Source organism: Molothrus aeneus, chromosome 3, assembly GCF_037042795.1.
Source record: "Molothrus aeneus isolate 106 chromosome 3, BPBGC_Maene_1.0, whole genome shotgun sequence".
Taxonomy (NCBI): domain Eukaryota; kingdom Metazoa; phylum Chordata; class Aves; order Passeriformes; family Icteridae; genus Molothrus; species Molothrus aeneus.
The window spans coordinates 98380365-98394507 of NC_089648.1; the positions used below are offsets into that span (position 1 = coordinate 98380365).

At 35.7% G+C, this 14143-nt stretch overlaps 1 protein-coding gene across 3 annotated transcripts in view; it reads left to right on the plus strand.

The window, feature by feature from the left end:
• LGSN (lengsin, lens protein with glutamine synthetase domain) overlaps nucleotides 1–11281 on the plus strand; it is a 61861-nt gene extending 50580 nt beyond the window's left edge. For all 3 annotated transcript variants that reach the window (XM_066545915.1, XM_066545918.1, XM_066545916.1), the window contains 2 exons: nucleotides 6838–7016; nucleotides 8632–11281. In XM_066545915.1, the coding sequence (XP_066402012.1) occupies nucleotides 6838–7016; nucleotides 8632–9831 (1379 nt within the window). In that variant the 3' untranslated portion in view covers nucleotides 9832–11281. The remainder of the gene's footprint in view (nucleotides 1–6837; nucleotides 7017–8631) is intronic.
• Nucleotides 11282–14143: the final 2862 nt, after the last annotated feature.

The window sequence follows — 14143 nt, forward strand, 5'->3', positions numbered from 1 at the left end:
CTACATCACCCCCAGGTAGCTGTAGCTGAGCAAAGCACTGGAATAAATCTCTCATCTGAGGCTTCAAATTTGCTTTGTGTGTCTTGGTAGGTAGCCAGGATAAAAAATGTTTTAAAATCTACTCAGTTCAGACTGCAGAGCTGGGCATCCAGGACAGCTCCCAAAGCAGGTCCTCTCAACAGGACTCATATTCTTGAGTATATGTCAATAGCCATGTAAATATGACCAACATGAGGCCAAGAACTGCTTGAGAGGAAACGGAAGAAAGAAAATATGTTTCAGCTATGGCTGCAGGCACCAATAGCTACCTAGAGACTGTTGAAATTTCAAGTGCACAAGAAAGTCTGAATGCTTCAAGAATCACATGCTGACCCCAAACACTAAGTTCCTTTGTTAACTTGGCTTTTTAAAGAAAAACATTTCAAGAAGATACTAGCAGGCTGTATTTCATACTTAGAAGTGGATTTCATCAATCCTACTAGAAATCTTGTTTTCTATTACAATATTAACCTCATATTCTTACTCTTGACTTGTTCAAAGCTCTTATTTTTAATAATGAGGCACTAACAAACAATGCTACCTAATATTTAGGGACAGAATTATGAATCCTTCAGCAAAGAAATAGCCTAGGCTTTTCTCTTTTGACATGCAAAAATTTGCTCACACTGTCTTTACCAAATTTCAACTCCCCATGTGGTTTCACTGTCCTCTGTGCTCACCTGGAGGAGACATGTCTGCCCCCACTGACTCTGCTCAGCAAAACCAGTCAGTCACAAGGAAAGAGAAATGGGGACTCTTTGGGAGCTGCAGGTGGACAATCAGGGAATATAAGTGGTCCCTTCATAGTCACTGGCTCTGCTGTAATTCCTGCAGTATAACAATGTCTTACTTTGGGACTTAGGACTGTCTTTTTCACTTGGTACCCTTTTCCACTTTGTATGTGACACAATCTGTGCCATTCTTGCAGTTCTCCTAAAGTAAAGAACCAAAGATAAACTGTTCCTTCATGTTCTTTCCTCATGCCTTTTCTGTGGCTCCACACAATTTTTCTCTCTTTTTCTACATTTTGAACAGAGTTGGAACATAGCAGGGCTGAAGCTCAGCTCCTTTCTAAACCCTCTTGCCCTTATTTTCTGTTGAAAAAATTTTTTTTTTTCTTTTTCTTTCCTTTTCTTTACAAACTAAGCTGTATACAACTGACCATTTCTTTTTTACCTAACAAACTCTAAGAACAAACCAAAACAACCAAAAACTCTTTAGTACTCTATCTTCCATACTAATAGATGAAATCATCCTCCTCTATGACTCTGCATGATTTCCCATCTTTCCTCTTAATCTATATGAAAGAAAAATGCTCAGACAGGACTTCCATCCAGTCTTTCTGATCTATTTTGTCCTCTTTCAGCTGAGATCCAACTCATCTGTCTCTTGTATTTGTTGTAAGCTAGTCATGGCATGACTGTGTGAGAAAGAGGTGTATTCTGGCAGTAATTCTTCCCACCCACTGGACATGCTTGCTTGCTTTACAGTAATAGTTAAAGGTTGCAAAAATTGTTAGATTGGACCTAATGTAAGGGAAATGCATTCTTTGCTTGTTATGGCTGCTAGCTGCCTCTTCTTCTACAACTTATTAATGAAAAGTTTAGTCCTTACCTTCAATACTGTACAAAGTCTCTTCCCTAATTAACCTTGTTTCCCATTGAGCATAGTGCTCTCTCTCATCCTAGAAGTGTTCAAGGCCAGATTGGATTTGAACAACCTGGTCTAGTGGAAGGTGTCCTTGCCCATGGAACAGACCCCAGAACTAGATGATCTCTAAGGTTTCTTTCAACCCAAACTGTTCTATGATTATCCTGATTTTTTTTAATTAGGACAAATATTTTTAGACCAGTAGGGACTTTCCAGTTTGCAACAGTGTACGCCTTGGTTCACACAACTTTGCTCAATGATTCCTTCATAAATCCAAATTTTCTTTTTGATTTTGAAGAAAGATAGGCCAGTGTAGTTTAATCTTAGAATTATCAGTTAGGTAATTACATTGGGTATTTCATAACTTAAATTTCTTTCAGACACCTGCACATTTTGTTTTCAAATCCTCTAAATTTTGTAGACAACTGTGATGATTTTCTCATTCATTGCAGATATTATATAAAATATTCCGGGATGTGGAAAAATATAGGTTATTTATTTCATCTCTCACTTATTGAAAGATAAAAATGTACTTTGCATTTGACTCTTGAAGATGTATCTTCTCTGAGAAGCTGTGTCATGTTGTTTTCATACAGTTTAGAAAGAATAATTCATGGCTGATTGAAGCTATATGGCAGTCTCTAAATTAGCCAGAGAACTCAAGAAAAAGCCTAGCTTCTCCATGCCAGTAAAAAAAGCCTGGTCATGCCAGTAAAAAGCCTGCTTTGCAATTAAGTTTAAAAAATAAAGCAAAACCAGCAAGTATAGAACAAAGAAATAAATGGAAAAAAATGGACTTAAAAAGTTCACTGTCAAACAGATCAGGGAAATGTTTTTACTGTCTCGTATCCTTTGAGAGTTTCTAGTAGGCTTGCATATTTATTCCCCTGTTAAGAGACTCAAAGATGACTTAAAATACAAGGTAGGAAACAACTTTTTATGTGCTTTACTGCAGAAATCAAATCATTGAGCGGTTTTGGCGAAACATTTTTTTAGGTGAGAAAGAAATGGAAATTGCGTACTTTTTTCAACCTAAGATGCTTCTCATCACTGTTTACATCAATAGAGCATTTGAATGCAACTAATGTCTACTTACCATGTCAAAAAAACAGATGGGAATAGAAAAGTAGCAATACGAATTATATCAGCTGTAGGAAAAGCTGTCATATAAGGTTTGAGAAATAAAGGTGGTTAATGTTTGAAGGCAAAAGTGAGAACAGTAAACAACATGCTGTGAAAACAAGTAAACTGGCTGTTCCTAACTATACAAACCAGACCACTGTAAGGAAGAGCGGACATTTAAACTGGTTCTGACAGTAATTTCCAAAGGATTTAGAGGAGTGTGTGTGATTATCCTGTGGGGCTCATTTCTAGTGAGTACCATCAACATAAGGTGTCTGTTTTTGTAAAGTGGTCAAACAAAGATCTGCAGAGCACCCTGTGTTAGATTTCTAACATAGGAGCCTCTTCTAGAACTAAGAAACTGTTCACTTGAGTTGTGGTGTGCTTTAACACCCTTGAACAAGTTGAAAATGAGAGATTGATCTGCGGCATGCACTTTCTTCTGTTTTGGCACTTCTCTGTTGCTGAGAAGGGAAAGCTGATGTCAGTTATTTGCCCTAGCTGCTCTTAGCAATCTGGATTATTGAAATATTAATAATATAAGAATGACACCCTAATAATGATAATAATAATAGTATTTGTAATATTTTTTAATTTTGTGCTATTAATATGTTTTAAATATGTGAACATAGTTCATATTTGTAGATATTTTGTACTAATTACAATAGAAACATGAATATTACCAATTGTTTCTCAGTGGTAACTTAAATGGGAAATGCAGACAGAACCATAGACAAACAAACATTTGGCTATTTCCTGTGTCCTCCCAAACTGATGTAGATATTTAATGATTTGCCTAAAGAAAGATGGCCAGTTTGGATTTTTTATTTGATTTTTAAAATGAAAATATGAGCAAAAATTTAAGCATCTCATTGAACTGTTTCTTTAACAAATTTTCTGAAACAAAAAGGAAGATGCCCTTATTTGTAGGCAGAAACCTAGAGAAAAAATTACACTTGCAAATAGAATCCTCCCTTAGAAGAATATAAAAATTTTAGACTGTGATTCTAAATCAGCTAGGCCTGTCAAATATGTATTAGCTACTTTACCTCTGGTAGCTAATGCTCCAGATGGTGACTATATGAACTGAGTAAAGACAGAGTATTGAGTTCCCTACTATACTATTTGTTAGAATCATGGATGTAGTTTGACAGTGATTTATTTAGCAGCTACCCAGAAAATATATTTTGGGTTCTATGCAGTGGAAAAGTGAGCAGTTACTAGTTATTCACTAATTATTACTTAAGCAACAAATCCCCTCACATATTTCCAAAATCAACCAGAGGTGACATTTTTATCTGTCTTACAATTTACAGAAACATTATTTCAATGAGAAAGCTAATCTGAAAATGGTGTAAAAGATGAACTCTAAAAAGTGTGTGAAGGCTGCATGACTGTTTCTGTTGATTCTAAAAGATTTTGGAAAAAGCTCTTGTAGATGATTAAGTGTCTTTTGATTAGCAGGGTGTCTACACGGGTATATAGATTAATTCTAGACTAATACTAGACCAATATATACAATTTATTATCATAATTTAAAAATATCTTTGATTGTAAAAGTCTAACTGGAGAAGACAAATTCTTTCTCCTTTAGTTATTAATTTTTTTCTTTCTTAGTGTTCTTTAGAAAAATTGTATATTTATAAATTTTCTGTTAATGTTTGTTCACATATGGAATTATGTATTTATTTAAATAACTTTAGCTCCAAGACACACATATATAAAATTTGGAAAATTATCTGCCATTGGCAGATGTTTAAATTCAGTATATTTGTAGCTGTACTTTTAAAATGAATTTATACATCAGTAATATGACATAACACTTGTGTTTTTCTTAGATACTGATTAAAAGAATCTATATCTCTCAGGAATATTGTTTTAAAGAATTAATTGGAGCAGAATTAAAGTTGCTTTTTTTCATAATTTATATATTTTTACCTGAAAAATATTTGTTCAGTAGATGAAAATTTAACAGACAACATTTCAGGATATTTTAAGAAATACTTGCAAAATTTACATTAAAAGTTGACTGATGTCAAGAGTTGTCAGCCAATCCTTACTTTGAACAATACAAAGACATAAAAATCTCAGTGTGACAGGTGGTTGACAGGAAATGTTTACCATCTTTGCCAAGGAAATTAAACATATAAAATAAGGCCTCAAGCCTACTTTTACAACTGCTTTAAAGGTAAAAGCCTCAGGTTTCTGTCCCTGGAATAAAAAAAAAACTTCTCTTGATATAAACTTTAAGACGATTTTCAGAATCTTTTAAAGTTCTGTTAAACTATTAAACAGCCACAGTTTATACCTCTTAATAAACATCTAAATATTGGTCATGTTCCTAAAAAAGTTTAATCTGGTAAATGCCTGTAAACCCATATGTTGTAAAACAACATGACTGAAGGATGACTGAAGTGGTATTCAAATAATTTGGTGGCATAGGCAGGGCAAGGCCAGTCCTCCCTGCTTGTGTTTTGGCAGCACCTGCAACAGAGTGAGTGTTACACAAAACTATTAAATAGGACTTCCTTATTTAATGCTCATCTTTTAAAGGGCATATTGCCCCAGTGCTCATAGAAGACATTGGGGATGAAAAAGTTATTTCCATAAGGAATTTAGAGCTGAAACAGGCCAAAGAGAAAGATGTCGTGAAGAGAAGTGAATGTGACAAAATTATTTTCTTTCTGCTCAATTTTTACTCTGTTCTCCTACTGACTTAAAATTTGTTCTGTGCTTTCAGCTGCCATTCCTCAGGAAGCACTGTTATTAACTTTTTCTTACTTGACTGACCTAAAGTATCCTTCTTGCCATCTAAGCTGGAGGATGCTCCAGTAATACTCAAAGATTCTGAGAAGTCTGTGACTACAGATGAATTTGTGGCCTTCTCAGGGAATAATCTGACGGCCTTGCGCTGGGCCATCTGCTGAGCCTTATTAAAGCCTTGCAACTGGCAGTCCTGCGCCCCAAAGGAGAGGTCAAAAAGCTGTGTTTGTGCCTGCTGGCTCCTGCTAGAGGAGATCTGCTCTAGTTTGGGTACTTTTCTACTGGAGAGATTGGGATGGATCCACCAACCTTAAAAGAGCATCAGCATGAAGCTTTAAACCTCCACTTGAACGGTGGTGGCATTGAATGCTTGCTGTTGGTGATCTTTCACTGTGGATTTGAAACTTCTGCATAAATTCATCTGCGCACATCCTCAGAATGGAACACTTTTCTCCCAGAAATGTGAAAAGAAATATATTTTCCCCAATTTTTTGCCTGTTAATATATAATTTTACTCTTGGTTGTTTTAGTTTATTGTATCAAGTGGAAGTTGATGCCTTATATAGTTTAACTTGAATAAAAACAATGCATAGATACTTCAAAGAAAAGCAGGCTGAGAGATTGAGGTTGGAGAAAAGGAAGTTTCTGTGCCTATCTCTCTGCACTGTTATAGAAGCTGTACTCAGGTGTTATTGCCTTCATGTCAAGAAGTTTATAGTGCCCTACAGCTTCTGCAATACAGTTGATGACTCCATAACAGCAAATGTATAAATGCCTAAACTTCCCTTAAAAGTCACTGCCTGTGCTGGAGAAGAAAGTAATCCTCCTCAAGAGGCCTTGAGAAAGGTTTAGTAGAAGACAAGTGCCTTTTTATTATGTTTCCGTATCAACACACTTTAAGAAGTCATTGAAGAAACAGCACCTGTATTCTGTCAGTTTTCAGTGGGAAATAGGTATCCAGTTACTGCTTTTGCTCCTAAAACCCCTCAACAAACCTCATAAATTCCTGGTTTTACCATGTGTTCTCTTCTTAACTTGAAAAAGAGTTTAAACTACAGACCATTCCAAAAAATAAGGTATTTTATACAGGATGTCAGGGAAAAATACTTGTGTTTATCTGCAAAACTCTATCATGATCCATGTCTTTTTGTCATTTCTGTTTTTACACCCCATGCCACAATTTCCTACTGTTGCACTTTTTAGGAGAGCCTTATTCCAGCATTCATCATTTTGTTTGACGTGAACACTCCTCTTCACTTCTAGCATTCAACAGAGCCCCTGACATAAACGGCCTCGGAAACCCAACTCTCCTTTACCTGTTCTCTCATATTGAATTTATTAAGCAGCAGATGGCCAGGGACAACGTGCAGTTTGTCAGATTTGAATCGATAGACCTCCATGGTGTGTCAAGATCAAAGAATGTTCCTTCTCGTTTTTTTCAAGTAAGTTTTTAGTTTCTAGTTGTATCTTTATGTGTTTTCATGCCCCCATCCTTAAATTATATATTTTTTCATACTGCAGGCAGCAACTCCAACTTAGAGCAAATTATCTGTTCCCTACCCTTGCTCATGTTCCCAAAGGATCTAGACTCCTTTCATCACTACAATAATTTATTCCTCCTTTCCTCCAAATAGTAATCTAATTAGATAAGGCTAATAATTTCAGTTCTTTGAAGTTCTAATTATCTCTTCCCTCAGAAATATCTTTTCAGATTTAACATGTTATAAAAATTTTAGTTTGCCAAACATTTCTAAATTGAAAAAAAGAAAGGAGTAAACACTGAAAGAAATAAAATGACTGAAAATACAATAATTTTAGTTATGAAAATTGTCATAATTATCAATAAGATAGGAAAATATCATTGAGTTGCACAATGATTTAACAGCAATATTTGCCATAGTAATGATTCAGGAAATAAAAATCCAATCAGGAAGCAGGATAAATTAGGTAGCAGTGTTCAAGGAGGGAGAGGTACTACTATGGGGTAGTCACCTTTGATGCCTTTTTCAGTACCAAAGGGACAGCTTAGACATCTTGGAGCAGGGATCATCAGAGTTTGGTTATGGGTGTCACACATTGATACTGTTGACTGCCACCTGCTTAAAAGAAGACAGACTTCATTCATTCATTCATTCATTCATTCATTCATTCATTCATTCATTCATTCATTCATTCAATCATATTAAGAGAAGCCACCATACGCAGTTTCCATATGAAAATGCAAAATTGGCTATTTTCTGCTCTGAGATTTCTCCTTTCTGGGTTTGTTCTGTCTCCTCTGCTCACACAAATAGCAATTTTTTCCCTTAGAAGAATAAAGGTAAGATGTAAATATGAGACAAATTTCACTTGATAGAACTTGGCCTAATTGCAGCTTTCATCAGAAAAATGTTTGATCGTAAGGGAAGTTGTAAAGGTGCTTGATCAAAGGTAGATGATCCTTCCTTGGGGTCTTATCTGCATTTAATTTTCATCAGTTGACACTTTCTGTTCAAATGGAGAAGAAAGTATAATTATGAATTTTTGTCACCTGTAAGTGTTGTCTGCATTTTGCCCCAAACTTTTTAAGTCTAGAAAGTGAGATTTTTCTGTTAAATATTGCATCTGAAAAACAGTATTTAAAGAGAAGTTACAGCCTGAAATGAATTCATATGAGTCTTGTGTGGTCACTTGGGTCTACTTAAAAAAATACTAGTAAAATAGACTAACTATAGATAAAAGTCTGACTTGCAAAGTATGCATCTAACTGGTGATACCCATAATTATATAAACACCATGCAAGAAAAGTGTTGAACAATTTTTTTGTCCTTTATGGAAATTTTAAAAATGATCATTGATGGCACAGTTTTCATAACAATCTTGCAGAAAGTTGTCTGCTTTATAAAGACACAGCAACTGGCTCTTACCCTTCACATCAGTGATCACTGCATTTTAGTGTTCTTTTATGAAAATATCATTGTTCTACCCGAGAATCTGAATTTTATGTCTTTTACATCCATAAAAATACCGTTGAGCTGTTTTCTGGTTTGGTAATATGTCATTCTGCTCTGTGTTTAGGAGAAAGCAATTCATGGTATTGCCATGCCCAGAAGTTACCTTGAACTGACGCTGAATCCTAAAGATAATGAATTAGAGTACATAAATGCAACCAATTTCAATTGTGACATAATTCTGAACCCTGATTTATCGACATTTCGAATACTACCCTGGACTGAGCAGACTGCAAGAGTGATATGTGATTCCTTCACCGTGCTGGGCACCCCACTAATGACCTCCCCAAGGCACATTGCCAAGAAACAGCTGAGCCAGCTTCAGGACAATGGTTTTTCTTTGCACTCTGCATTCACTTATGAATTTTGTATTTATGGCATTACTGAGGTTGTAAATTCAAAGACAATATCCTTTCCTGCAGCCACGATACTAAATAACCATGACCAGACTTTCATTCAGGAGCTCATTGAAGGAATGTATTATGCTGGTGCCAACATTGAAAGCTTTTCTTCTTCCAGTGGGCCTGGGCAAATGGAGATCACTTTTCATCCAGCATTTGGCCTAGATGCAGCTGACAGTGCCTTCACATTCAGAACAGGCCTTAAAGAGGTGGCTAAGAAGTATAACTACGTGGCTAGCTTTTTCTCAGAATCAGGATTCTACAATTCGGGGGCTCTATCACACAGCCTGTGGGATCTGAATGGCCAGAAGAATTTGTTTTCTGCCGGTTATGGAGTTGAGGAGCTCTCAGAGCTTGGAATAAACTGGTTGTCAGGTCTCTTGGCACACACAGCAGCTATCAGCTGCCTGATGGCTCCTACCACCAGCTGCCGCAAGTCTTATTCCAAATACAGTAAAGAATCAAAAGAGACTGTAAATGCAAAGTGGGCATATAATGATAACAGCTGTGCCTTTAATGTCAAATGCCATGGTGGAAAAGGCACTTACATGGAGAATAAATTAAGTTCTGCTGCAGCAAACCCATACCTGGTCCTTGCTGCTACTATTGCTGCAGGTCTAGATGGAGTAAAGAGAGGACTCAGGTATGATGATATGCTTGAGGAGGAAGATCACACTGCTGATCTGAAACACTCCTCTATCCCTCTGAAACTAGAAGATGCTCTGGTTGCACTCGAGAAAGATACGTGCATTACGGAAGCATTAGGCGAAACTTTTATCCGATACTTTGTTGCCATGAAACATTATGAGTTAGAAACTGAAGAAATGGATAGTGAAAGGAATAAATGCCTGGGATATTTTATTTAGAAGGAGCACTCTTCTGTAGTGGTGCTGTGTAAATGCATACAGTGAATGGCTCAGATTCTTGAAATTAGTTTTAAATATATTTAAAAACTTTTTAATGCTTTGGGATTTCCCCCCCTCCTTTGTATAGTACATGTTAATTACACTTAATTGTCCATATACAATCATGCAGCACAAAGCTGATATATTAATGAAGTGACATTAACAAGCTTTTAAGAAACAGGTGGAGTTTTTTTTGGCAGACCTGCTGGTGAAAAGAAGAAAAGAGAACGTGAAATGGAGAAGAGCAACTATTCAACTGTAACAGGACCATATAACATGCAGAAAAATGGGAGTGATGAGGACAGTGATGAGGAGTGGGGTTTAGAACTGGGGAAGGCGGGGAATTTTGTGTTCAGTATGGTTATGGGATTTGTTCCAGCCTATTCAGTAACTGATGGGTTGCTAAACCAAAAGAATATGAGTTTGATTTAAAACATAAGCTAGAACAATGAACATTGTAGAGAGAGGGGCAAAGGACTGAGGCTGTAGGACCTGAGAGGCAGGAATCAGTATCTTAATGGATATAAATAAAAAAGATAGGATGGATTATATAGTAATCTATACATCATGAATTCTGCTGCTGAATGTAGTTTTCAAGAATTATAGTTAATAAAAATATTAAAAGAAATCAAATGGTGACTTGAAGAGGGAATAGTAATAGTAAGTCAGCAGTGTCAGGCCACTGTGCAATAAAAAATGAGTTGGTTTTATATCTGTTTTGATGGTTAATGGGTTAATTCAGATTAAAATGGCAAATGAGGAAAAAAAAAGTCAAAAAAGCCAGAGAATTTAGAGCTTAAACTGTACTTTTTAGGAAACTTGATTTTATCAAGCATGCAGAAAACAACTGAGGAGAGGAGCAGAAAGAGTAAGTTGAAATAAGAAAGAAACATTTAAGATGCAAATTCAGAGATTGAAAATTCGTGGTTAAAATAGAGGGACAAAAGACCCAATCCTAAAATTAGAAATGGCAGCTGGTGTAAAGAAAAATACTTTTTAGGAATAGCAGGAGGTGAGGTTTAGATTTGCTCTTTGTTCTTGTTACTGCTGTCATCCTTTATTATTAAAGATAACTTTTGTTTCTTACACCACCTCTGCATTAACAATGATTTCTGGTGTTCTTTTTCTTGTCACAATATTTTGATCTATGTGTAGGAATTTGTCAGTGAAAGTTTGGTCATCAGTGGAGTAAAAACAAGATTCAGTCAATGCCTCTGTCAACTTGCAGAATTAGGAAGGTGTGAACAGGAATGTGTAACTTGCCTACTGATGGACCTTCCATTCTTCCTCTACAAAGTATTGTACTTGAAATGTAGCACCTGGTATGCTAAAGCTTTTTGTGTGATTCCAAAGAACTCGTTTTATACTCAGGTAGCAAGAAGAAATAAATAACCTAAAGAAACACGATGAATTCCCATGTCTGTGATTGGTGTGTGGATTTGATTCTCCCTCTTACTCTCATGATACATTTTTGAATGCCCAATTTTCAGGCATATAGGGGAATATTTTTCTTTGCTAGAGGTTAATTTGCATTGGGCATATATTTGCATAGCCTTGCATTTAAGCAGAATTTCCCATTCTGAAAAAAAATCTGCTGCTGCCCAAGCACTTCTTCGGGGGCTCTGGAAATTTGACTTCTCTCTTCTCTTTCTGGTTACTTACCATTTTCACAAACTCTTGGCAGAAGACACACATAAAAATTATTTACTTGCTCAGAGAGCTTACTTAGCATACTTAATATTTAGTCTCAGTAGTCACACAGATTAATAGTTATTCGTTGGTGTGGGTTTATAAGACATTTTCTCATTTGTCTTGGATTTATAATTTATATGCCACTGTATACCTTCACTTAAAAAATATATACAACTGAATTTAATAAACATGAAGTTTATGATATATACTACATATATTATCCATATATTTTCTTATCACAACATTGAAAAAATAATATCATAACTAAACCTCTTGCTGTATGTCCAACTACCTGACTAGATTGACAGAAAGCCATTATTTATAAACCAAAAAACCTCAGGTGTCTAATGTTCTGATGTTCTACAAGTTATAAGCAGTTATAATGAGATAAGGTAAACCAGTAAAATAAACCTACAGGTATTTTCTAAGTAGTGACTCATACTCCTTGATGACTCATACTCTGAAAAGACATTGATATATGATTAAATGAAAACATTTCATGTTTCTGGCAAATGAATGATATTTTTTTTAAACTACAAAGTTCACAGATGGAGTCTGAAGCTAGTGGGTCCCAAATTTTGGTCAATATTGTTCAATACCTTTTCCTAAATATATGCTATGTAATCAAAATAGAGTAACTCCAATTCTGTCAGAAAGCACAAAAACATTTATTTCAACTTATTTCAAATGAATTTTAAATTTGCATGTATCCCCAACTAAGTTTTCATGCATATTCCTTAGAAAGACAACAAGAAAAAGTTAATTACTTCACTCTGCTCAGCTGAAGTTAATTATTATTGAGTGTTGTATCATTAACATTTGATCTTCAAGTGTTGCCTGAAAGTACACTTCACTCTTCTACAGGTCTGAGGTCAATGTCTAGAACATTATTAGTTAGATAATAGAAATAAGTGTAGTGTTATAAAATAAAAAAAAACCCGGCATCCGTAATCTTGCATATGCTCTTGATGATTTTTCATAGGATTTCATAAAATCATAGAACCGTAGAATGGTTTGAGTTAAAAGGAGTCTTAATAGTCATCTAGTTACAAGCCCCTTGCATTGGGCAGAGACACTTTCCTCTAGAACAGGTTTTCTTGGAGCCTCACTCAGTGTGGAGTTGAACACTTCCAGAGTGGGGCCTCAAGGGAGAAATATGTACTTGAATAAGAGTAAATGCAGGATACTACACTGAGACAAGGATGTGAGGAGCCTCAGTTTGTGCTTGTTCAGGGAGGAATCTGGCTGTGTTCCTTTCACCAGCTCAGCATTGCATAGAAGAGGCAGATCAGGAAATATTAACAAGGCTATAGCTTGCAAGAACAAAAACCTGATCATTTTGCTCAATTAAATTCTTCTCAGTATTTGGTAATAAGGTGACACACTTCAAAGACTTGCAGATTTATTGGAGAAAATCTGGGCACCAAAGTAAATGAATACATCTAGGTAGGACCTATTTACTAGGAATAACTGAATTGTGTAGCTCAGAAAGTGGAGACAGAATACAGGTTTTGCTAATGGTTTTCAGGCATGTAGAGGATGTAGCTAAGGAGCAGAATACTATCTTTTCTTCCTATATGTTACAGTTAAAACATAGCAGCAGGTTTTCATAAAGGAAAATTTAGATTAGATGATCTGGAATACGTCAGAGTGTTAGAGAGAATGAAACTGGAGCCAGGTAGATGACCATGGAAAGTGGCAGTGTTTTGATGAGGGACTCCACAGTGTAATTTATGATGCACTAAGATAGTCTATACTGATGCATGGTATGTTCACAGTGTTTACAGCTGTAATAGGATGGCTCGTTTTCATCGTTTGCTGGGTCCCATGTTGCTGTGAGATCATTGAACAGACTGCTACGCTATATATTTTAGGAGATTAAAAATTATTTTTAATCATTATTTTTAATAATGATGCTTTTAAAATAATAATAGCTTTATCATCATTTTTATTTTTTATCATTTACTTTTTCACAATATTTTTAATGAGAGAAATCTATCCATGGTGAGTGTATGGAAGAAAATATACCAGAAGAAACAGAGTAGCAAAGCAGTCAGAAAAAGTGGTGTACAGCTACAGTTAGACATATAATGTAATGGAACACTAGGGACACAGTGAAAATGTAGTGAAACTCTATAATATCATTGCTCAGGAAAATTTTATGTTGAATGTATGCAATGAGAAATGGAGGTACCTCATACCCCTGGTACACATCATAACTTGATCTCTTTTGTGATGTAGGATCCAAAAAATAATACAAAAGCTACAAACCCCTTCATACAGTAGCTCATTTTCTATTTGGAAATGCCATGCTTCTAACCAGGCTTCATGTTTCATGAGATATGAAAAGAGAATTGAATTTGTTAGCTAACATGTCTCCAGCAAGTCAAGGTGATCATGTCATGCACCCAAGTATATATTCAAATTTTATTCTTTCAGGCTCCAGCCAGAGGGCAGCAGTGCACTGTGCAGTGTTCCTCTGGGATCTCAAGCTGTCATGCTCTGCTGAAAAACACCCATTAAAATGCACCCATATGTTTTATATATGTGCTTACAATATTTTTTTAAATAGCGTGGCAGC